Source organism: Montipora capricornis, chromosome 12 (assembly GCF_036669925.1).
Source record: "Montipora capricornis isolate CH-2021 chromosome 12, ASM3666992v2, whole genome shotgun sequence".
Classification (NCBI taxonomy): domain Eukaryota; kingdom Metazoa; phylum Cnidaria; class Anthozoa; order Scleractinia; family Acroporidae; genus Montipora; species Montipora capricornis.
In genome coordinates, this window is record NC_090894.1 from 14,986,706 (window position 1) to 15,009,205 (window position 22,500).

General features: G+C 40.4%; 2 protein-coding genes across 2 annotated transcripts in view; both read left to right on the forward strand.

The window, feature by feature from the left end:
* Positions 1-16,419, forward strand: part of LOC138026706 (sodium channel protein 1 brain-like) — a 34,735-nt gene extending 18,316 nt beyond the window's left edge. The window contains exons 11-23 of the mRNA XM_068874153.1: positions 14-202; positions 2,226-2,567; positions 3,295-3,493; positions 5,135-5,436; positions 6,711-6,884; positions 8,223-8,333; positions 9,156-9,419; positions 9,983-10,036; positions 10,196-10,333; positions 10,942-11,055; positions 11,623-11,761; positions 12,702-12,833; positions 13,981-16,419. Coding sequence (XP_068730254.1) covers positions 14-202; positions 2,226-2,567; positions 3,295-3,493; positions 5,135-5,436; positions 6,711-6,884; positions 8,223-8,333; positions 9,156-9,419; positions 9,983-10,036; positions 10,196-10,333; positions 10,942-11,055; positions 11,623-11,761; positions 12,702-12,833; positions 13,981-15,473 — 3,651 coding nt within the window. The 3' untranslated portion in view covers positions 15,474-16,419. The remainder of the gene's footprint in view (positions 1-13; positions 203-2,225; positions 2,568-3,294; positions 3,494-5,134; positions 5,437-6,710; positions 6,885-8,222; positions 8,334-9,155; positions 9,420-9,982; positions 10,037-10,195; positions 10,334-10,941; positions 11,056-11,622; positions 11,762-12,701; positions 12,834-13,980) is intronic.
* Positions 16,420-18,533: 2,114 nt separating this feature from the next.
* On the forward strand, positions 18,534-20,207 carry LOC138025469 (transmembrane protein 145-like). The gene has a single exon (XM_068872671.1). The coding sequence runs from the start codon at positions 18,534-18,536 to the stop codon at positions 19,920-19,922; it is 1,389 nt and encodes a 462-aa protein (XP_068728772.1). The 3' UTR covers positions 19,923-20,207.
* Positions 20,208-22,500: the final 2,293 nt, after the last annotated feature.

A 22,500-nucleotide genomic window follows, 5' to 3' on the forward strand; every position in this document is an offset into this window, starting at 1 on the left:
CTCTCTGGTTCAGGTTTGCACATTTATCTTCCTCTTGGAGATGATTTTGAAGCTGATTGCCTTTGGTTTTCGTGGTTACGTAAAGAGCGGGTGGAACATATTTGATGGCCTCGTTGTGGCGATAAGTCTGATAGACGCTGTGTTAACGCTGTCCACTGAGATTGACAACACGGGTATAAGCGTGCTAAGGTCCTTTAGGCTGGTAAGTTCAAAGATCATTTCCAATTGGTCACATCTTTTGTCCAATGACAGCCCCGCAAGTAGGCTCTCTTCGCGGGAAAGGTGAGACAGAGGAAGGACAGGATTGAAAGGGAATTGGAGTGTACAGGCTCTCCCCCTGTCTTTTCCTCCTTGCTTGCTAGCCCCGCGGAATCCTTTCCCCCCCCCCCCTCCCCCCGGAAAGAAGGTGCTCGTAGTCTAAACCAGCCAGTATTCCTAAATAAAATGGAACCATACAGGAAAATCATTTCTACTTCCGAGCCATGCGTTGAGTGCTTTGAATATGTCGGATAGCGCTTGCTATACAGAGATTCAAATGCGAGTCTTCTGAACAATTGACTAAAAAAAAATACATAAATTTAGCCAAGCCTGAAAGCGGAGCTCGCGCGTTATTTATTCTTACAATGACTTAACCTGGCTTGAGCCTGCGATCCAATCGAAACCCAGTACTTGGTCAGCGGTCAACTTAAAAAAAAACAGTTGACTTCGATGAGCTCTGAACTTGAGCCCGCGATATGGTCACTTGATACTGGTCACATTGGCATACTCGGGGGGGTGGACGGCCCTACGGTCGTACGGTGACCAAAACCAAATTTTCTTGCACAGATGGATTAGGGTTGCCATGTTTTCTTACCAATGGTTCTCCGCGCGCGCGCTTCCGCTAAAAATTGTCCTTACTCCTTTTGCCAGAATTACTTGCAACTGCTTAAGTTGCAGTTAAGGGTGATGATCTTCCAAACTTTCATTTCTTGTCCTTACTCTGTAACAAAAAATATGAAGGCCAAACAATGAGGGCTTGTTGTTCGAAAGCCGATTAACTTAATCCAGGATTAGCGTAAACTTTTGTTTCATGTTTTCAACTTTTTAGTGAAAGTTTTTCAAGATTGACTTCTAATGTAAAAAAATGCCAAATATCAGCGTTTAACAACATTTGGGAGTGCAGAAATAAACTCCTCGGTTAATTAGGATTAAACGGCTTTTGAACAACCAGGCCCTGGAATGTAATTTAGACGTGAAACAAAGCAACTTTTGAGAGTGTTTTTTTTCGGTTTGATTTATCCAAACATGAAGTGAAACAAATCCTTCCCTAATAATTAGGTACATTCAAGAGGCCATAACCAGACACTCTTAGGGATTCGTCACGCGTGGAACGCGTGACGAATCTCTAAGAGCGTCTGCGTGGGAGACTAATAACCCAGGAGTTTAAAACCTCAAAACTAGGTCTATGTAACGGCATCTGATTTTCACATATAAAGGTATTTTTAGGCGAGTTCTTATTTATTTTATTTTTTATTTATTTACCACAGAAAAAAGAAATTAAGATACAAATATGAACAATCAAGAAAGAGAAGATAGAAAGAAAATAATTGAATTGCATCGGTGGCGAGGAGGCCTAAAAGAAACTACTACGCTTATATAAATTAGTCCTCCCCAAATAAAACATTTAGCTTTCATTGACTTGCAAGTTGGCGACGGAGAATACAATTGTTACGAACATTTAGTTCTTTAACGTTTTGAAGTGTAAAGAAATGAACGAAAATTTGCAAATTAAAAACAATTTGAAGTTACAAGTTGAATGGAGAATACAATTACAAACACTTAGTTATTTAAGGTGTTGAAATATGTATAAAGTAGTGAGAGTAAAATTACAAGGTGAAAGCAATTGGACACAGGAAGAACAAAATACCTAAGAAATGAGATTTGGCTTGCAAGAGTGGGTAGTAATTTCTCATGCAAGACTTGTGATTAGCTAGAAAGGTCTGGTTTGCGGGAAAATCAATCTAAAAATAACTCGTTCTGTAAAAACGCCGTTTCACAAATGCAGTGAAATTGTACCCTCCTAGTCCTGCATAGGCTCCTGGTACTTTTCGATTATTTGCAATAGTTATTGATGGCTAACAAACAGAGGCAGTTACAAAGCAAACCAAGACATCCATACGTCGCTAAGTGAAGGAAACGCACAACTAGTTTTTGCTTTTATCTCTAATTGACATTTTCTCTTTTAGTTGCGTATCTTGAAACTTGCAAAATCATGGACCACCATGTCAAGTCTCCTAACCACCATTGGACAGAGCCTGGGAGCGCTGGTCAATCTGTCCGTCATATTAGGTATCGTTGTCTATATCTTCGCCGTGGTGGGAATGCAGTTGTTTGGTTCAAGATACACGCCAGATAAATTTGATGGTGAAGTTCCTCGGTGGCGGTTCACGGATTTCTGGCACTCATTCCTGCTGATCTTTCGCATCATTTGTGGAGAGTGGGTGGAGCCACTTTGGGACTGTATGAAGGCAGCGGGACCTATCTCTATCGTACTCTTCGTTCCCGCCTTCCTCATAGGACACTTAATTGTAAGTTAAATGACGTAAAGTGAGTTCGTCGTTTTAGAGTTCCTTTCTCGAATGTCTTTTCGTATATTTCGGATTCAGCAATTTCTTCATGTATTCAAACACTGTTCAAACCTGATGTTTATTCAGCCGAAATCAAGTAATATATTATTTGAAAAGACTGCAAATAAAATAAAATCATACCTGGGAGAAAATCTCTTAAAGTAGAGTGGAGAACCAACAAACGCAACTGACAAATGACACCGATTTCGGCGGCAATCGAGCCTCGGAGTGAGTACGAGGGCAGTGGGGTGGAGGGCAAATTATGTCGCAACACTTTAGTGTTCTTATCTTGAAAATATGTCAGGGTTAGAGGTTCTTATTTGTAGAATAGAGCGGTTTTCAATTGAGTGTCGAAGGTAATTAGCGAATTGCTTTTGGTTTCAAAGTTCTCGCGCCACTTTTTAAACCAATCGCAAGTGAAACCAAAACCAATCTTGGTTCGCGCGTGCACATTTTCCCGCGCTTTGTGTTGGCTACGTGTAATTACTTCGAGTTTTGATTGGTTTACTGGATTGTCTCCGTCCTTTTTGATTGGCCAAAGCAATTACTTTGGTTTGGTTTTACGAAACTCGATTGAAACTCGCTCTAAAACGATTTATGAATGGCCTTAAGGCCCCAAAAGTATTATAATAGTAAACGAAAAGTATATCTGTCTCGCGTTAACGTCGATTGTGTTTTATTATTGCAGATCCTGAATTTATTTTTGGCGTTGCTTTTGAGTTCCTTTTCTGGTCAAACCCAGCTTTCATCAACTCAAAGTAATCAAAAGAATCGATTCTTCGCTCGTCTGAAAAAATTCGTATCACGATTTATCAGAAGAATTACAGCCAAAGTTTGGCCGAAGACGAATGAAATCTCACCAGAGGATGATGAAGGCGGACAGCAAGGTTGGTTATCAATCAATTCATCAATCAATTAATCCTCGGAAGGCAACGAATCAAATAATCGACATTACCTATTATGAATGATTTCTGACCGAGTGAATAATTACTTTCATACTAATGGCTTTCTCAGAGTATGAAATTATTAATTATTAGGAAAAAACAATCCCAGGCAAAATTCGAACCTGCGTCGTTCGTCACTTGGGACGGACTCCCCACTTTTGGAGCTTCAAGATGAGCATCCCACTAGAGGCGGAAGTCGTAGGTTCGATTCCTTCCGCTAACTTTGGCTTCCACTTTTTGGTTACCCTTTTCCCAGTTGCCAAGCAAATAACTCATCATTTTAATTGAACAAAAAAAAACAGAAAAAGCGAGGTGACTAACGCTAACACCAATGCGGTGTGGCCAACACATCACGCTTGCGCACAACCATTTCACTCGGTCAATTAAAAACCATAAGGTGTATGGACAGCTGTTTCGGCCTTGCTGGGCCTCATCAGAACGGCGTAGACAACATACCAGGCAGGTGTATTTAGGCACCCATTTTAGTGGCAGCTCCAGATACAAGAAATGTGGTAAGCTGTTAGTTGACCGGGTGAAATAGTTGTGCGCATTCATGATGTGTTGTCCACACCGGGTTGGTGTTAGCGTGTGTCACCTTGTTTGTTTTTATTTATTTATTTCATCATTTTAACCTTTCACGGATGTACCTACTATTGTTATTGCGAATATGTTCTGCGCATCTCGAGATACTGGGGTTTCCTCTTGGTGGTGCTCACTAATACCGGGATATCTTTGCGCGGCTCTAAACTATGCGGAGAAAGCTTAACTTAGCAAGAGCTCTTGGAATTCAAAAAGAAAATTGGCGGTAACCATGCATTTTTCAGTGATAATTAAGCTTCAATTTGCCGCCATACATAGCTTTGTATTTTAAAGCCTTTTACAAATAGTTTTAATTAATTATCTTTGAAAAATGCTCGGTTACCCCCAATTTTCTTTTTGAATTTCAGTAACATTAAGATCTGCTTTTCCCACATACTCATAAAACGCACAAAAGTACCTTAGACAAGGCATCTTCCTTAAAATGTATTCACTCAATCATAGTTATTCATTCACTTGTTCATTTTCGATCACGCATTTAGTTTTGGTCATTTGGTGCGTTCGTTTAGTCATTCGTTTTTTCGATCAGTCATTCGTTCGTTCGTTTATTCATCCATTTGGTCATTCGTTCCTGCACTCGTTCAAAAACGAAAAAACAAGGCTGATTGAACGTTGACAAGTAATGACTTCGGTTAACTGAGACGTTGCAATTTAAATAGGAATACAAAGACTGAAACAGATTAAACACGATCGAATTTTTCTTGGCTTAGCGTACATGCACACAGAGTAACGCATGTAAACGGACTGAACTGCAGCAATCAAGCTACGTTACAACCAACTCAAAGATTTTCATTGGCGAGAAAACGAAGACGCTTCCAATCGCATACCTTTCTTAAAAATATTTTATATTTCATGTGTGTGGGGGTGTATGTGGGGTGTGGGTGGGGGGGTGAATATCTAATGATGCTACCTCCCCTCTACATTCCCCCCCCCCCCTACCCTCCCCGGAAAAACTGAAATGTAATTTATCAATTCATTTGTTTTCAGCGAGTAAAAGTAACGGTCACGTAATGAACGTTACAGACAATTCAGTTTCCACATGTACAAGATCTCCTGGAAGTGACACCTCAAATGCTGCAGCCTCCAGATTGTGTTGTTGCTCGCTTGACGTTCGGAAATACGAAGTGGATAAGTGCTTTACTTTTCAGTGTAACTGCTGTACTTGCTTGAAACTCACCACTTGTCACGTGATATGGCTGTGCATACGTTACAACGTGAAACTACTCGTGGAACACAAGCTTTTTGAATGGTTCATGGTGTTTTTAATCGCTGCAAGCAGCATCGCTTTGGTAAGTCAAAATTGCAATAATAAGGCGTATGCATACTTCTTTTTGGTGGTCATAGAGCGGTTTTCAGTTGAGTGTCGAAAGTAATTAGCGAATTGCTTTTGTTTTGCATTACTTCACTCAGTGATTGGTTCAAAGTTTTCACGCCACCTTTTCAACCAATCAGAAGTGAAACAAAAACCAATATTGGCTCGCGTGTGCACATTTTCCCGCGCTTTGTGTCGGCTGCGTATAATTACTTCGGGTTTAATTGGTTTACTGGATTGTCTCCGTCCGTTTTGATTGGCCAAAGTAATTACTTTGGTTTTGGTTTTACGACACTCAATTGAAACTCGCTCTATTTGTTTAACAAACGCTATCATACAAATAAATCGTCCTCTGTCACTGGGGACGTTAAGATGTACAACGTCGACGAAAACGTCACCTTCGCACTTCTTCGTCAGTTTTTCGACATTATTCCATCTCGTGGGTTGTGGGCGAAGTATCCTAAAAAGAAATCGGCGCGAGCGGTTTCAGAGTAAAAGTAGAAAATGAAAGACTCACATTTGTACGCTCATAGACCTTATTCATAAATGTAGGTTAATTTATAATTCTTTTGTCCAAGTGCAATTAGCCTACCAAGCTTCGATACCGTACAGTGAATTAAAAAAAATTCTTGCTCTAAAATGAGGCTTGCTAGGCTAATTTGCACTTGGACAAAGGAATTATGAATAAATGTGACCGCCATTTATGAATAAGGTCTATGTTGTCATCAAAACCTCAAATTTGGCGATTCACGTCATGTTTATACAGAGAACCGCAAAAATATGTGCTAAAATGCTTGCCGCACGATTGAATATAGTGTATTAACAGGAGTCCGTGATCGATCATTAATAGGGAGCTTAAGCAACGACAATGGCGACGGCAACTAGAACGTCACAAATTTGCATATTCATTGGGCCAAAACAATAGCTTTGCACGCCCTGCACGTGCGTTTTTCACTTTTGTCCATTTCTTTGCCGTCGTCAGCAAAACTACAACGTGAAATAGCCAAATTTGAGGTTTTATGAACAACGTTAGCACTTGAGGATAAATTACCATTTTCTCCCCTAAATTAAGCGCCGTTCCTACCAATGTTATTTTTAAGGAACTACCACATCCCTGACATATCAAAAAGGTTGAAATAGACGCGAAGCGATTAAAATAAAGCGAATTTATATTTTGAGATGACGTTCTCGTTGCCGTCGCCGTTGTCGTTGCTTAAGCTCCCAAATAGCACTTTCTTCTAAACCCACTAGGCATTTGAAGACGTTTATCTGGACAGTAGACCCACCCTGAAGGAAGTTTTGGAAGTGCTTAACATCTTTTTCGCCGTTGTGTTTTCGCTGGAGTTCTTTCTCAAAGTTATAGGCCTCGGTTTCACGTCGTACTTTTCAAGCGTATGGAACTGGCTTGATTTTACAATTATTGTGGTGAGTATTGCGCTCTTTCCTGGGCAACGTAGCAGCCGATTTTGAGGACTAAACATCATCAATACGTCTAATTTTTTTTGTCATCCCATCGATACCAAATTAATTAGACAGTCATTCTGAGGAAGGTTGTAGAATGCAGCCACATAAGTAGATTCACGTTAGTTGGTGTAGGCGTCGCAAAGTGACCCACTACCATTAAAGGGGCTACGTCACACAATAAAATATTGCAGTGACCTACAATTGTTATTGCGCATACGTTCTGCGCATCTCGAGATACTCGTATTTCCTATGGGTTGTGCTTATTAATACAGGGATATTTTTGCGCGGCTCAAAACTATGCGGAAAAGGCAGAACTCAGCAAGTGCTCTTGGTATCCAAAAAGAAAATTGGGGGTAACCACGCATTTTTCAGAAACAATTAAGCTTCAATTTGGAAAAGAACGCTCTGCAGAGCTTTGTATTTTAAAGCTTTTTACAAATATTCTTGGTTAATATCTTTGAAAAATGCGTGGTTACCCTCAATGTTCTTTTTGGATTTGAATAACACCTGTTGAGATCTGCTTTTCCTGCATATTCAATAAACCGCCCAAAAATACCTTTGAATTAGTAGGCACCGTCCTTAAAACTGTTGAAGAAGCATGGATGGACACAACGGGACAAGACTGAAACGGATGGCATTTAGGTAATCTTGAAAAAAGTCGTCCCGACGTTTTTCAAGTTTATGACAAATCGCCTTAGCTCAGAATCATCTTGTTTGTGTTGTAACGATAATTTTATCAGGACTGTATAGGAATGCCGCATTACCATTTTCGAGATTTAGACTCGTGATTAACTAAAGATTTCCCCTCAACATCCTAAATAACGTGACGTAGTCTCTTTAAGCTCTAAGGCTTCAAAGAGACACCTTGTGACACACTGTGACGTGTATGCCACGTGCCGTGCATTGTGGGGTACAATGATCTCATTAGGGAGATGTTTTGATTGCGAGCAGTGACAAATATCTCGTGTCCCACCCATCTATTTAGTGAACTCTTTGTGCAATATTATACATTGCATTTGAACAAAGAAAAACGTTTTAAAAAAGGTTCCCTAAAGAAACGAACGCCGTCACCTAACCCAAATAAGCCTCAAAATGTTTTATAGTCTATTTTTTTTCGTGTATTATCATTCCAAATTTGTTGCTCCTCATATTCGGACTTTGTTTTAATGTAATCAATCCACCTCGATCACTTTTGGTTTTTCGATGACGAAGAAATTTTGATCGTAACACTGTATAAATAATAGGCAATAAAGCTTTGGAAATGTACTGAGTGTTATATCAAAAAATCTTGCTATATAGGTTTCACTTATCGCATTGTTTGGAAACGAAGAAGTCACGTCTATTCGTTCTCTGCGAACTCTGAGAGCTTTGCGGCCATTGCGAGCGATTTCACGATTTGAAAGAATGCGGGTGAGTTAATGCTTTGTAATTGGCCCCAAGTAAACAACTATTTCCTCACGAGCCAATCAGAAGCAATGGTAAATTGCACCTGCACGCAACTTTTCCCGCCCTAAGCTTTGAGCCAAACTTCGGTTACAAGCCTCTCCCGAGTTCTGATTTGCTCAGTCATGTTGCCGTCCTCAGTGTGAATGGTCAAATTATGCAATCAGATCAGCCATTACGAGAAGCGCTCAAATTTCTCGAGAAAGAATATCTATCCTATATCAATCTACTCAGACATTCGAGTAAGCATCGATAGGGAAATGTGTCACAGAGATGTCAGTTGTTTTTTCATAATTTTCCATCATTTCAGTGTGGATAGGTAAAAACGATACGAAAAAACACTTCCGCGATTAGAGGTATTTTGCTTCCTTTTCACTGAGAGTGACTCGTAGAATTTGAAATGAGTGAAGAAGCCGATTATGTTTAATAGAGAGATTAAGCATCGCGTCTACGTGAAACGGAAAACGCGAAACGATGAGCTGCTGCTTGTCATGAAAGCATGAAAATTGTTATTCTAACTCGTCTCTCTCTTTTGAAAAGTTACTTGATACCTTCTGCTGACACGCAAGAAATGAGCTCATATCAAACGAGTTTCTTCCATTTTTGGCAAAACGCAAACTTTAGTCCGACGTTTGCCGTTGGCCGCAAACGCGATGCTTAATCTCTTCAATGTGTTGGTCAGTAATCGGAAGGTCGTGGATTCGTCTTCTCTAACTGAGAAGCACTTGGGTTTTTTTCCGAGAATCCCCAAGTCACCATCTCAATGTGTTCCTTTGTTTTTGTTTTGAGGTTGTAATAAGCTCGCTGTTTCACGCCATCCCTGGTATTGCCAATGTTCTCCTGGTTTGTGTGTTGTTTTGGCTAATCTTCAGTATTATGGGCGTTAACCTTTTTGCTGGGAAATTCTACAAATGCGTAGATGAGAACGGACATAAATATGATGCCAGTGTGGTGCCCAACAAGACGGTGTGCCTTGAAAGAGGTGATCGCTGGATGACATCCAATGTCAACTTTGATAATTCGTTCAACGGATTCCTGGCACTATTACAAGTGGTGAGATTATAATTTACAATGTTGACTTGAAAATAAAGGAATCTTCCACCAGCAGTTTCGTCAAGAGCGTTTGCGACAGGCAGCGGAAGACATGAAGCTTCTGGTCAAGTTAAGATTATCATCGCCGTTATTAATTAACGTTACTTGAGCAGTAACGTTCAAGCGTGAATTTTTCAGGGTTTCCTTTCGTTGTTGCTCAAGTAACGTTAATTTATAACTGGAGAGGATCATCTCAACTTAATTCTCTCCTCAGTTCAAATAATTATATATGGCTTTCATATATTAACTGTCGTCATATGATCTGCTTCTGGTTGAAAGAAAGCGGTCTGCATTGTCTTCTCATAACTAATTGTCTCCAGTCCTAAAACTTATCCTGACGCTTAGCATGGTTCTAAATCGAGTTTGCGGGGTCATTTCTCCTGAACATACAATTTAGAGGAGCTTTTGCAAACAAAGCCCTGCCCTGAACGTTATTAAGGTGAGAAAATGATTCACCCAACGTGTTATTTTATTGGATAATGATAAGATTCATACTCATTTTGCTTTTTCTGTTCCTTGTTTAGGCCACTTTTGAAGGTTGGATGGAAGTTATGGAAGACGCTATTGATGCCACAAAGGTAACTAAACCTCAGACTTTTCGTAGAATTCTCCACTTTTACAGGCCCATGGTTGGTCAGTAGCTAGTCTTTGTTCTCTTCTTGGCCACAAAACACGAACTGCGTTTGATGAATTGAATTAGTACTCTTAGGCACTAGTCTGTTTGGTTTTACATGTAGGTGGACCAGCAGCCTGTACGGGAAAACAACATGGAGGCGTACATATTCTTCATTGCGTTCATCATTACAGGATCGTTCTTTGTGTTAAATCTTTTCATCGGTGTCATCATCGAAAACTTCAATCAACGAAAACAACAAGTAAGGGGTGTGTTTGTTAGGTGAGGGGTTACGTGGATGGTGGAGTATTTATGGGTGGTGGCTCTGAACTTCTTGTGAATCGCTTATGTACCAGCTTTGAAGAAAAAGCTAACCACGCTCAATGAGAAAACGGACAAGATAAGATTTAAAAACGAGTGCGGGGTCCGACGGCAACGAGGCTAACTCGTTTTTACCCTCCAATTCAACTGAAGTTTGCTACATAAACGAATACTGACTTCAAGTTTCAGTTTGCAGAGAGCAGTTTTATTCAAATGTTAATCGCGTGCAGAATCTTGTCTTTTCAGCTGTTTTTTGATCTTATACGCTCACTGGGAACTGCGTTAACTAAAAAAATTCTGCGTACTTTCATCTTTGACAAGCGATGAAAAATCTTCCTTGCCCAACTTGGTAAAAATGCAAAATAGTTGAGCTCACCTCAGAAGTGAGAGCTAAACGTCTTTGATTTTGATCTCGTTGTTTGTGCTATCGTCTGTACCTTTACAAATCTTGATTGGAGATATGACTTCTGGTTTGGTTTCTTCAGTATCGCTTTGTTGCTTATTCCTCGCATAAGTTTTCAAAACGAAATGATGTGTGTTTTTCACCAGATGGAAGTGTGTGGATCCATGGATATACTACTCACTCCAAAGCAAAGAAGCTGGATGAACGCTCTGAAAAATGCAGCGGCTAAGAAACCTACAAGGAAAGTTGAAAGGCCAACGGTAAAGAGTCCTTCCGTGATAAATAGGGAGGTTAAGCACGCGCAAACGGCGACCGGAAGAGACCATTTCGCGTGCCAGGGGCAGAGGGGTCTCCCAGATTTTTATATTCATCATCCCTAATGGAGAAAAGATACTTAGCAATGTACATGTGGTTGCGTGAAAACAAGTTAAAAGGGAAAACAGCTCACTTCCGGCTCCTTAATTCAATCTGACAGGGGTGTAGACAGAATTTTTCATTAGGGAGGGGGGTCCTGAATGAGCGCCGTAGGGAGCCAGTGTCTGTTCCCCCACACTTCCCCCCCCCCCGGAAAATTCGGGTATGCAATTGCAATTTCCTAAATTCTCCACTGGATATTTTGTATAACATAGCAAAATTCCGTGCAGTCGTCCCCTCAGCCTGCTGTTTTTTCGCGATATGTATTTTGGTTTTAATTTTCAAGGGGGGTCACGGGCACCCAAGGACCCCCCCTTCCTACGTCCCTGTATCATAGAACCGTCCACGACCTGTTGGTGGAGAGAAATTTTCTACTCCACTTTACTAATTAAATTGTAACATTTCTTTCACAGAACCGCTTTCAGGCAGCTGTTTTTGACTTAGTTCAAAGCAGAAAATTCGAGATTTTTATAATCATCGTGATTGCGATCAACATGCTGGCGATGATGGTACAACACTACGATCAACCACACGAAGTGAAGCAAGTGCTTGATATCCTTTTCGTTATTGTTAATTAAGACGGAGGAGGATTAAGATTGATTGTAAAATTAACTTTTAAAACAAAATCCTGCTCAGCTAATTAGTATTCATTAAGTTTGTTAGTACAGATCTCAACTGTATTCAACTTATTGTTTTATTTCACAAATGCAATAAAATATTAGCATGACGCGCCAAAACGGACAAAAATACTTCCTTAATAGATATAGTAAGTGGTCTTACTCGAAGTACAACCCCAGTACCGGTTATCAACAATCTAATCGATAAGAAGTTTTATATATGTATGCTCCACACGGAGCTGGTCAAAATGTGGCTCCAAGTTTCATATTTAAGACAAGTCCTATTTGTGTGAATGAAGTCAAATATTTGAAGCAAGTTTTGTAAGTGTGCCACGAGTTGCATAAATGTTCAAAGAAAGCCTTATGTATTTGCAAGAGGTTGTGTTCACTTGGGAATAAGTTGGATTTTTCCACATCTACTTGCATCTATCTGAAACAAGTTTTACATATCAAGAAGAAGTCTTATATATATTAGGAAAGTATTGTATATATTAAGGAGAAGTCTTACAGATATGAAGAAAGTATTTTTGTCCGTTTTGACGCGTCATATATTAGCGTCCGATCTGCATGGGCGTTTGATTACAATGGCGAGCCGAGGGCAAGCCATTGTAATCACCCACACAAAGTTCCCGCACATATCATTTTATCTACTACTTAATAATCGGTTATTTGATACCAGGAATATTGGGGCCAGAATCTTACCATATCTCTCAGTGAAAAGAAGGCTGTGCAAGTTATCAAAGTTTAGGTTAGAGATATTATTGAGTGCCTGCTTTCTTCTGTAACTGAAACCCACTCCTGAGATAGACTGAATTATCATGTTCATTGTCATTGTTTTCCTTAATGAGAGATGGCTCCATGCGTGCGTCCCTCACATTACTTGAACATCGTATTTACAGTGATATTTATTGTCGAAGCCATGCTGAGAATTATTGCCCTCAGGTGGCGATATTTTCAGTACCCTTGGAACGTGTTCGACTTTATTATTGTCATATTGTCAATTGTGGGTAAGTATAAAGATCCCTTTTCGTAATACGTTGACACACTGATATGCGTTTGCCTTGAAATTGTAATTGAGATTGAGATTGGCATTGGCATCGGTACTAAACACAGACACCAATACTGACATTGACAATGATATCGACATAACCACTAGCACTGACATTGACCTTGACGTTAAAAAAGACAGCGACATCAACAGTAACACTGACATTTAACGTTAATATTGGCGTTGGCACTAACACTGACATTGCCTTTGACAGTGACACTGGCAGTGACATTAATATTGACAAAGGCACTTTCACTTTGAAATTGGCATCGACATTGACAGTGACATTGACATTTACATTAATATTAATTAACATTGGCAGTGGTGCTGACAATGAACTTGACATTGAATTTGAAAATTGCATCGACATCGACATTGACATTGCCACTTGAATTGATAGTGAACTTGACCTTGGCATTGACCTCTACATCCAGCCTCGTTCCCAGTCGTACTCAAGTGAAATCAAACGTCATGTCACCCGTCGAGCGGATCGTGATGATTTAGACTTGGCTACATAATTCCCGAAAATTTTTCTAAAATTCTTTCCGGAATTTCCCAAACAAAAGCTCTAAAATTCTTTTAGAAATGTCTAAAATTCTCCAAAACTCTCTAAAATTCCCGAACATTCTTATAAATTTCGTTTCTTAAAGTGCAAAGTCTGCCATATTTGCTATCAAGCAAAGATTGCAAAGATCCGGATTCCGAACCACGGCGTAGATGCACTGTAGAACCTCTTTTGGTGAATAACCGCTGATAAGGAATGGATATGAACGGACTGACCCCTCTCCTGGTAGGTTGGAATACAAAAAAACACGTTTTGTCAACGTTTGTGCCTGTGAAAAGTTTCCAACATGTGAGGTGAAAGTTCAAATTGCTCTAAAATTCTCGAAATTGTCAATCCCAAAAGAATTCCGGAATTATGTAGCTAAGCTTATGATGATTCCTTGAGGACGGCTTACGCTCTCGCGCTCGACCCAAAGTCTCGCGCTTTTTGTGACTTACAGGCTAAAGGCCTGGGAACGAAGGTTCTCCACATGGACACTTTCACAGACGTTACCATTTTACCTCCACACTTAATTTATTTTGATCTTTTACTTATTTTACAGGGATTATTGTTGAACAACTCAACGAGACAGGCATTATAATCACACCCAATCTTTTGAGGGTGGTACGCGTTTTCCGAATTGGACGACTCCTGAGGTTCTTTGAGAAAGCTCAAGGAATCAAGAGGCTGGTTTTTGCTCTCGTCGTTTCCTTGTCCGCTCTGTTTAATATTGGAGCCATTCTTTTTCTCATTATGTTCATCTATGCACTAATTGGAATGTCCTTCTTCGCAAACGTAAAGAAGACAGGTGCTTTAAACGAAGTTGTAAATTTTGAAACCTTCTTCAACTCTATTTTACTCATTTTTCGCTTGATAACAGCCGCGGGATGGAATGATGTCTTGGATCCTTTGATGATCGAGCCTCCCGATTGTGATCCAGATTACAAGGGTTTGTCTAATGGCAACTGCGGAAACTATTGGGCTGCAGTCATTTATTTCTACAGTTTCATTATCGTTATTTTTCTGGTTCTTATCAACATGTACGTCGCGGTAATATTGGAAAACTACAACAACGTTATTGAGCAAGAAAAAGTGGGAATAACGGGAGATGACATCGATTTGTTTTATCATCATTGGATGGTGTACGATCCAATGAGCACTCAGTATATTTATTTTCGTGACCTGTCAGATTTCCTCCACACTTTGGAAGGAAATCTTGGCATTAAGAAGCCAAATAAAGCCGCATGCGCTCTGTTGAACATACCTCTGTGCGAAGGTGACAAAATTTACTGCCTGCACTTGTTGCAGGCCTTGGTAAGACGAGTGGTGACTGGGTACGAGGAATTTGATTCAGAAGAGTTCAATGTCGTTCTACAAAGAATGGAGGAGAGATTCAGGGCAGCGTTTCCCGCCATAACTCACTACCGCCAAACAAACTCAACTATGGCAAAGAACCGCGAGCTGGCGGCTGCTCGTGTCATCACTCAAGCAGTTATAAGATACCGTAAGCGAAAGAGAGAACAGGCTTCTGGGATTGCCTCTGATAATGCAGAGACAGTAATCGACTCGAAGAAAGATAAAAATGGACATTTGACTGCGAACGGTACTAAAGGAAGCCACATTGCTGATTTAGTCGTTCACAACAACAACTTGAGTGATTCTCTCTCAAATTTGAGCAGAAATGCTGACTCCAGTGAAAATAGGACTTCGTTGAAATCAACTCAGAACAATGAAAATTCGAAAACTCCAGAAGCAATCAATCACGGTTTTGAAGAAGATGAAAAAGGAACGAGTCAACGTGAGAAAAGGAACAGCGTTGTTCCTGTGAGACTGATTCGCAATAAAGACGTGAGCGGCTCGTCTCCACGGTTAGGGAAGCCGAAACTAACCCCGTTAGCGTGGAGTGACGATACGGCTCCCAAAGAGTCTCCTCAAAATTACCGTAGAAGCGAACGATTAGCGCGTATGAGAGGACAGACCATACCAATATCATCACCTCTGAAAAAAATCAAAATCAAAGAACAATCTACAACTGACAAGGAACCGCGACGATAGATAATAGGGAGCTCAACCACGCGCGTTTTTGAGACGCGCACGGCAAACGGAAGAGAACATTTCGCGTCCCAGGACAGTGGTATCTCCCAGTTTTTTTATACTTATCATCTCTAATGTGAAGTGTGAAGACACGTTTAAAGGGAAAACAGCTCACTTCCGCCGTCCGCGTCGCAAGAACGCTGCGCGTGCTTGAGCTCCCTCGGGTAAATCTGAGCGACTTGCATGGAAGATTGACACTTCGAAGAAGAGCTCTTTAATAGCACAACTCTTTGCTATATGGCTCTGAAGTCACATTGTATTCGCTTGCAGGACGTTCGCTTAAGACAACAAAACATTGTCGTGAATTTTTCGGCCCCGCACGAATTAAGCGCAGTAAAACTGAAGGACCATGTTTACTTCCTTACGAAAAAAACGTACACTCTCTGAGTCTGCGCAGAAAAGCCAAAAGTCCACTACTACTGGCCTTCCAAGTTTGGAACCGGCCTGAGGTCGTTTTTCGTGGTGCTACCCAAAACACAGGGGACTACAATATAACACAGAATCACTCAGTTTCGTTGCCCAGAGCGATAGATGGGTCAACCTTTCAATTGCGCGTGCGCTGTTCGTTTGTCATTGCATGCAAGTAAAATATTTTTCAGCCATGATCGTCAGTTTGCACATTATGTTTTCAAACAACAAAGTACTCTACATGATACATATATACTTGGAAATCCCCCAACAATTTCGACAATGGAACAAACCTACTGTCATCAATGAAGAAAACCGAGTTCCATCATGCAACTTCCCTAAGTTTTATATATTACCTATTTTTATATCCTTCGGTTCAAGAGGTCTCTGAGTTTATTTTTAAATTTTGCTATGATAATTTTGTGGAAAATTTGTGACGATTTCACCTTTTGTTTGTTTTGATACTTTCAGCAGTGAATAATACTCTTTTGAAGTCAAATGACCTTGCGTTTCAGCGATTCAGACAAACGACATTCAACAACCCCGAATAAAATAGAATAGTAAAAGAAAGACAAACATTTGACTTGCAAAGAGATGTGTGTTAAAAATTCGGATCATCGCAGTTATGATAGCCTGTGAACAGGCTCTACGAGGGACTTGGGTGTGGTGGTACTACAGTGATGAACTTTTCTAATGCAGTAACATAAGGAATGCCTTTGTAGAGCACTGGGAATTTTGGAAAGCGAAAAGGTCCAAAGTGTTTCGGGACCCTCGAGAAACGAGCCTGCAGTGGTATCATTATCATCATCATTTTCCACTTGGCGGCTTCTTGTTGCTGCCTTAGGACGCCTTGACTCGACCGAAAAATCCCTTGAGCCATCCATGATACTCCAATTTTTGTAACCTGAGTATCATCAGTCCTTTCTGAGGGGTAGGGAGTTTAATTTTTGAGACATGAGCTTCTGTAGCTACGTTTTTTCCATATCGGTGATTTTCCCATGCTGAACCCCTGGTGTTTTTTCTTCTTTCATTCATAAAATAAATGTTCTTTGCCAGTCTACATACGTGCCCGACAAATTTCAGGTGTTGGTACTCACAGAATCAATTGATTAGGTTGTTTTGGGTGATTTTGGACAGTGTTTGGTTTCTGAGGAATTTGGAATTTCCAGTCATATTTTTCTCTTTATCGCAGAAGGAATGCGTTCGAATCCTGAAATTAGAAAATTCTTGAAGCAACACATTGCGTGACATTGACCTTCGCGAACTTTCCAGATAATTCCGATCCTTGTAACAATATATAATTCATGATTCCTGGTGCCCGTTTCTCGTTAGTCCCGAAACTCTTCGCGCCTTTTCGGGCCTTTATCTTAAAAACGGAGATTATTCAAGTCATCAAACTCCACTATAATTTTGCTTTTTGTTATCTTGAATTCATGTTGAAAGACCAGCTTATCAAAACTCAGGGGCACCCAACGAATCTGTTCCTCACATTATCTGTTCCCCAGAGGAATCTTGCTGGCTGGCAAAAATACAGGTGTTTCGATGAGCTGGCTGGGAAATTTTGTTATTGATAGAGGTTTTGCCAGGGAATTACTAAATTTTTTTAGCATTTCAACCCCAGCTGGCTGTAGAAACTCTGAAGACTGAGGACCACTAAAAAAAAAAAAAAAAAAGAACCCTTTCCCTCTCCCAGAGAATAGTCACAAACATACGACGGCTGGTCAGAGCGATTGCGCTTGCGGAGAAAACCTGTTTTGTCCCGGTTTTGTCGCTTTTGTTCGGTCGTTTTGGATCGAGGGATTTGAAAGCGCGCGGAATTCCTGGCTGGGAAATAAATTTGATCCGCTGGCTGGGAAACCAACCAATTTTATGTAGCTGGCTGGGAAATTTCTTGTGTGTCTTGCTGGGAAAAAGGAACAGATAATGTTTTCCCAGCAACACTGAAAAACACCTGAAAATGCCTTAATAACATTTATTTTCATTAACTGGGGTATAATAATACATTTTACAACAAATTGGTCGTTGGGTGCCCCTGAAAACTAGCAAAGGTAGTGGGAAAAACGAGCCCCAGGATACTAATCTGAAAAGTGTTCCATAAATGAGTTTCGCCAGGGCCAATATTGAAGCACAGGCAGACCACTCATGTGTTCGTGGTTTAACATATGTTTATATGAAACGAAGAGAATCTATGAGGTTTATGAATAAAGCTCTGAAAATTGCACATCTAAATCACGTGTCAGTCTGAATATCCCAATAAAGTTAAGTGAAACCTTAATCGACTCATGTATGGTGTTTTTTCGCCTTCTTGGGCCGTCTAAAGAAGGTGAAAAAGCACCATACATGAGTCGATTAAGGTTTCAGACCGAGACGTGATTTAGATGTGCACGTTTCAGAGCTTTATTCATAACCCTCATAGATTCTCTTCGTTTCATATAAACATATATTAAAACACGAACACATAGAGTGGTCTGCCTGTGATCGAAGAAGTGTTCTTTTCACTGCTGAATTAAATTAGCTTACGTCATAAGACGCACGTGGCTATGACGCAATAGTTGTAAGCTTCTAAAGGCGGAAACAGGCCGTGGTAAGAAGTGTCGCGTGTTCTGTGGAAAAATGCAAGGATATTATCTCACAGTTTTTCTTCTCTTACCGAATGTTAGTCTCGCATTTGGGTCAGGGAAAATTGTATCCGGAGAGATAAAAAGCCGCAAAAATTGGGAGCCTGTGGTGCAATTTTTTTCATTCATCGATGGTAATGGCACACTGAGTTACAAAGTGAAATACACAGTGACGAATCAATGCTGTCCAAGTTTGGGATGTTACAACGAAGATTCATGGAAAACAGTGCGAAGTAAAGAAAATATGGACTGCCTATCCAAGATCAGCCGCGCAGATGCTGTGATTACATTTCAAAATGTATCCGCAAACAACAACACTCACAACTTTGAAATACAGTGCTTCACAGACAATTCCTCTAGTGTTCGGCAATGCTCGGGAACTATTCGGCTCTCTTCGGTTGATAAGAAATGGTGGTCGTTTACGATAAGCCACTGTAATAGTACCCAGGGATTATCAATTTACTACGAGTTTACTTTCACAAGAGGATATATTTGGGAGGAGGAGAAAGAGTCGAAAGAGAAATGGACTCACATCACAGGAATCCATCTCGTCGCCTTTGTAATTTCTCTGTTCATGTTCGTCACAAGTTTGTATTGCGCAAGATGGCTTCTTCGAATGAACAAGTTTCACCCGGCCTATAAACTATTCATGATATCTGTTAGTTGTGAATTTGGCGGTTTACTTTATGACACAACTTATATTCTCTTTGAAACGACAATTTCACCCATAACGGATGTATTACACGTCTTAAGTGAATTCCTCCTTCAAGTTCTGCTGGTTTTGATTGCTTTTGGATGGACGATCACCCAGGCTCGTCTCAGCGAACGCCTTCTGCCACTCCTTAGGGTATTCTTTTTTGTGTCCGCTGTGATTTACGTCATTCATTTACTCCTTGTTTTCGAAATTTTTCCCTTTGATCGCGCAATGTCTTCCGTCCAGTTTTTTCAATTTAGCAGAATCTTAAGAATCTTAAAGCCCGCTTGGAGAGTACTGACTTGGGCACTGTTTAGCTATGGCGCTTATTCAACAATCAGACAAAATCCTGAGAGGAAGAACTTTTACTTAGCCTTTGTATCATCTTATACTATCTGGTTTATAGCACCACTGTTAAGTTCACTGCTTTTTTACGGCCTTAATTTATACGTCAGTCTTCTCGGATACTTTGGGCTTTTCTATATCATGTGGCCAAGCCAAGTAAACAGAAATTTCCCGCTTCATAATGGTCGTAATGAAGTTCAACCTCGACCAGGAGTAAACCTTTTTTCCAACCAGGAGGTCCCTCCTGGTTCCGATTTTCAACAAAGTAATATTTATGCACCGCGGGTATTGTACACCCCAGGGACTAGCGGGGGTACAGAAGAAGCAAACGCTCGGATATTCTAGTACTGACGGAAGTATTGCTGAACAGGAACCACATTAATCTTTTTTTTTTTCTGCAAAGGATTATTAATAATTCAAGATTTAAAAAAGCGTATTTAATAAGCAAAGATCGACAAGGCAAGAGTAACAAAACTGACAATTTTCTAGTAGATGAAAATGTATACACCAATTTACTTACTTGCATCTCTTATTTTACCATTATGTTATTATCTCTCTCTATCCTAAAAAGGAATTTCGCTCTATAAAAAATTTATATTTTCCAGACAATACTTGACAAACTCGAGTCATATTTTCCACGAGATATTACACAGGGATGGAATAAAATCGGTGTAAAATAGTAGTTAGTTTTAGCTTCATGTGCACTTATGCTTTTTCTAAATTTCCCTCTTTCATGCTTGTAAAAAAAACTAGTTGTGATCTTGTCACCCACCTTACCGTATATAAATCCGCTTTTTAAATGCGAAAGAAATAGGGCTTCGACTTGAGGTGTTCTAAGAGCTCGTGAGCTCGTGGCTGGTGCGTCAGGGTTTAGTAGTGCTTTGTCGCGGAAAGAAAGGAAAGGAAAGGAACTTTATTTAAGTGTAAAGTCGTTCTAGCGCAAAAGCACTAATTGGGGACACTGTAAATTGAAATCAACAATTTACACAAATCAAGTTAAATGTTGGTTTTTGATGAGAGGGGAAACCGGAGTACCCGGAGAAAACCTCTCGGTGCAGAGTAGAGAACCAACAAACTCAACCCACATATGACGCCGGATTGGGAATCGAACCCGGGCCACATCGGTGGGAGGCGAGTGCTATCACCACTGCGCCATCCCTGCACCCTCAGGAAACCAGTGCGTTCCTAGGATTTGCTAGGTTTAGGTGGTTTCAAGTTTGAACAGGAATTGAAGCTCTGACTAAAAGGTCCTTGAGGGATTTGCCCTTCCTGTAGGCGACAATAAAAGCATTGGGAAAGATGCGCGCAAGTTTTGGGACGTTAGATACTAAAAACCAGTTTTTCATAAGGATCTCTTTGAGTTTAGGTACAAATGGGTTGAAGGTGGTAACGAACGGTAGAATGTTTTTGGATGTCTTTATTTTGTTTTTCAAAGCCCCATTTCACGATGAGAAACTACCTCTTCCATTGTTTTCTCAACTAGCTTTCGTGGGTAGCCTCGTTCGAGTAGACGGGATTGTCCTGAAAAACCCGTTTGTATGACTAGAATTTTGTATGAGTTTTGTATGACTCGAGTTCGTTCGCAAAGGCGTAATGTCTCTCATTTGGTGAAACCCGTCTTAACGTTCTTGTGGCTTTAAAGTGAGTCTGGACATAAAATACTTTGTTTAAGGTGAAGCGAGGTCCTTTAAAGACTTCGGTATCTAGGAACATTGCGCATTTAGATGACATTTCGCTAGTGAATCTGATCGAGGGGTGGAATTGATTAGCAAATTCAACGACGTTATCGATTTCGTGTTAATGTTCACCTTTTTATTTGCGCGAAGCGCGGATAGAGCTTGTCGTTCTTGTGCTGACAAATTGTCTTTAGCATTGCTAAAGATTATTGAAGTAATTTCTAGCTCAGTACGTTCCAGATGGCTTTTAAGTGCCACAGAAGGTCGTGGTGGCGCGGTTGCTATGTAGATTTGACATGGAACGGGTGAGGGTTGCTTTCGTGGTCAGCAAAGCGGTGTTTTTAAAAGCATCTTTCTGGTGAAATTCTTGGAGGTTTTAATAGGCTTTTGTGTAATGCCGGTTTTGGGGGGGTGGGAATGAATCAGTTAAGCCCTTTGATCGCAAAGTTTTGTCATTTTCAGTAAGAGATATATTGAATAGATTTTTTATGAATCTATCGTTATTTCTTTTGTACTGAGTTTTGTTTTGCGTTTGCTTTTGATGTTTTGTTTGGTTTGCGTTTGAGAAGTCGCTTTTTATTGCTGCTAAGGGGTCGCGGGTCGTGGGGTTGGCGCGGTAGTAGTCAGTGAAAGAGACGTTTGGATAAATTGCAACTCTTGTTTTATTTTCGTTCTTAGAAAGTACATTCGTGAGACAGGATCGATCAATGAAAGGTTTTTGCAAAAAAAAACTTTCTCGAGCATAGCAAGGAAGTTTGAAGTAGGCGTCATCTTTATTTGGTTAGTGTTTTGTATCATATCTCCCCATTGCCGTCATGCTCATCCTCTGGAAAGTGGTTTTTGTGAAATTCTATCCCTAGCTTTTCCTCGTTGGTCCGCACCATTCAAGCGGATAAGGAAGGAATATATAATATTGCTCTATTTTCGTGAAACTTCATAAACATGCATTCATTTTGAACTAAGAAGTTCGTGGCGTAAAAAAACATTAAAAAAAAAATAACCCCATCAAATTTACGCAACGTCGCTGACTAAAACTAACCTTTCTCGACTTTTCAAAACTTTCAGCTACTACTCGTTTAGCTACCTTTTCCAGACCTTTTCGGCAGCCTCCCGCTTCCTTCCCTTTAGCGTTTCATGATGATTTGGAAATAAATGTGCTATTCTTTTGCTGGCCTGGGAACTCATGATGCTTGAAGTAATTCGTGCCAAATTACAGTCGCGTTACCAGCGCAGTAAAAGTTGCGCAC

What these genes read in the sequence shown, in the direction of transcription:
- LOC138025469 (XM_068872671.1), top strand. Translation starts at nt 18,534, where the DNA reads ATGCAAGGATATTATCTCACAGTTTTTCTTCTCTTACCGAATGTTAGT.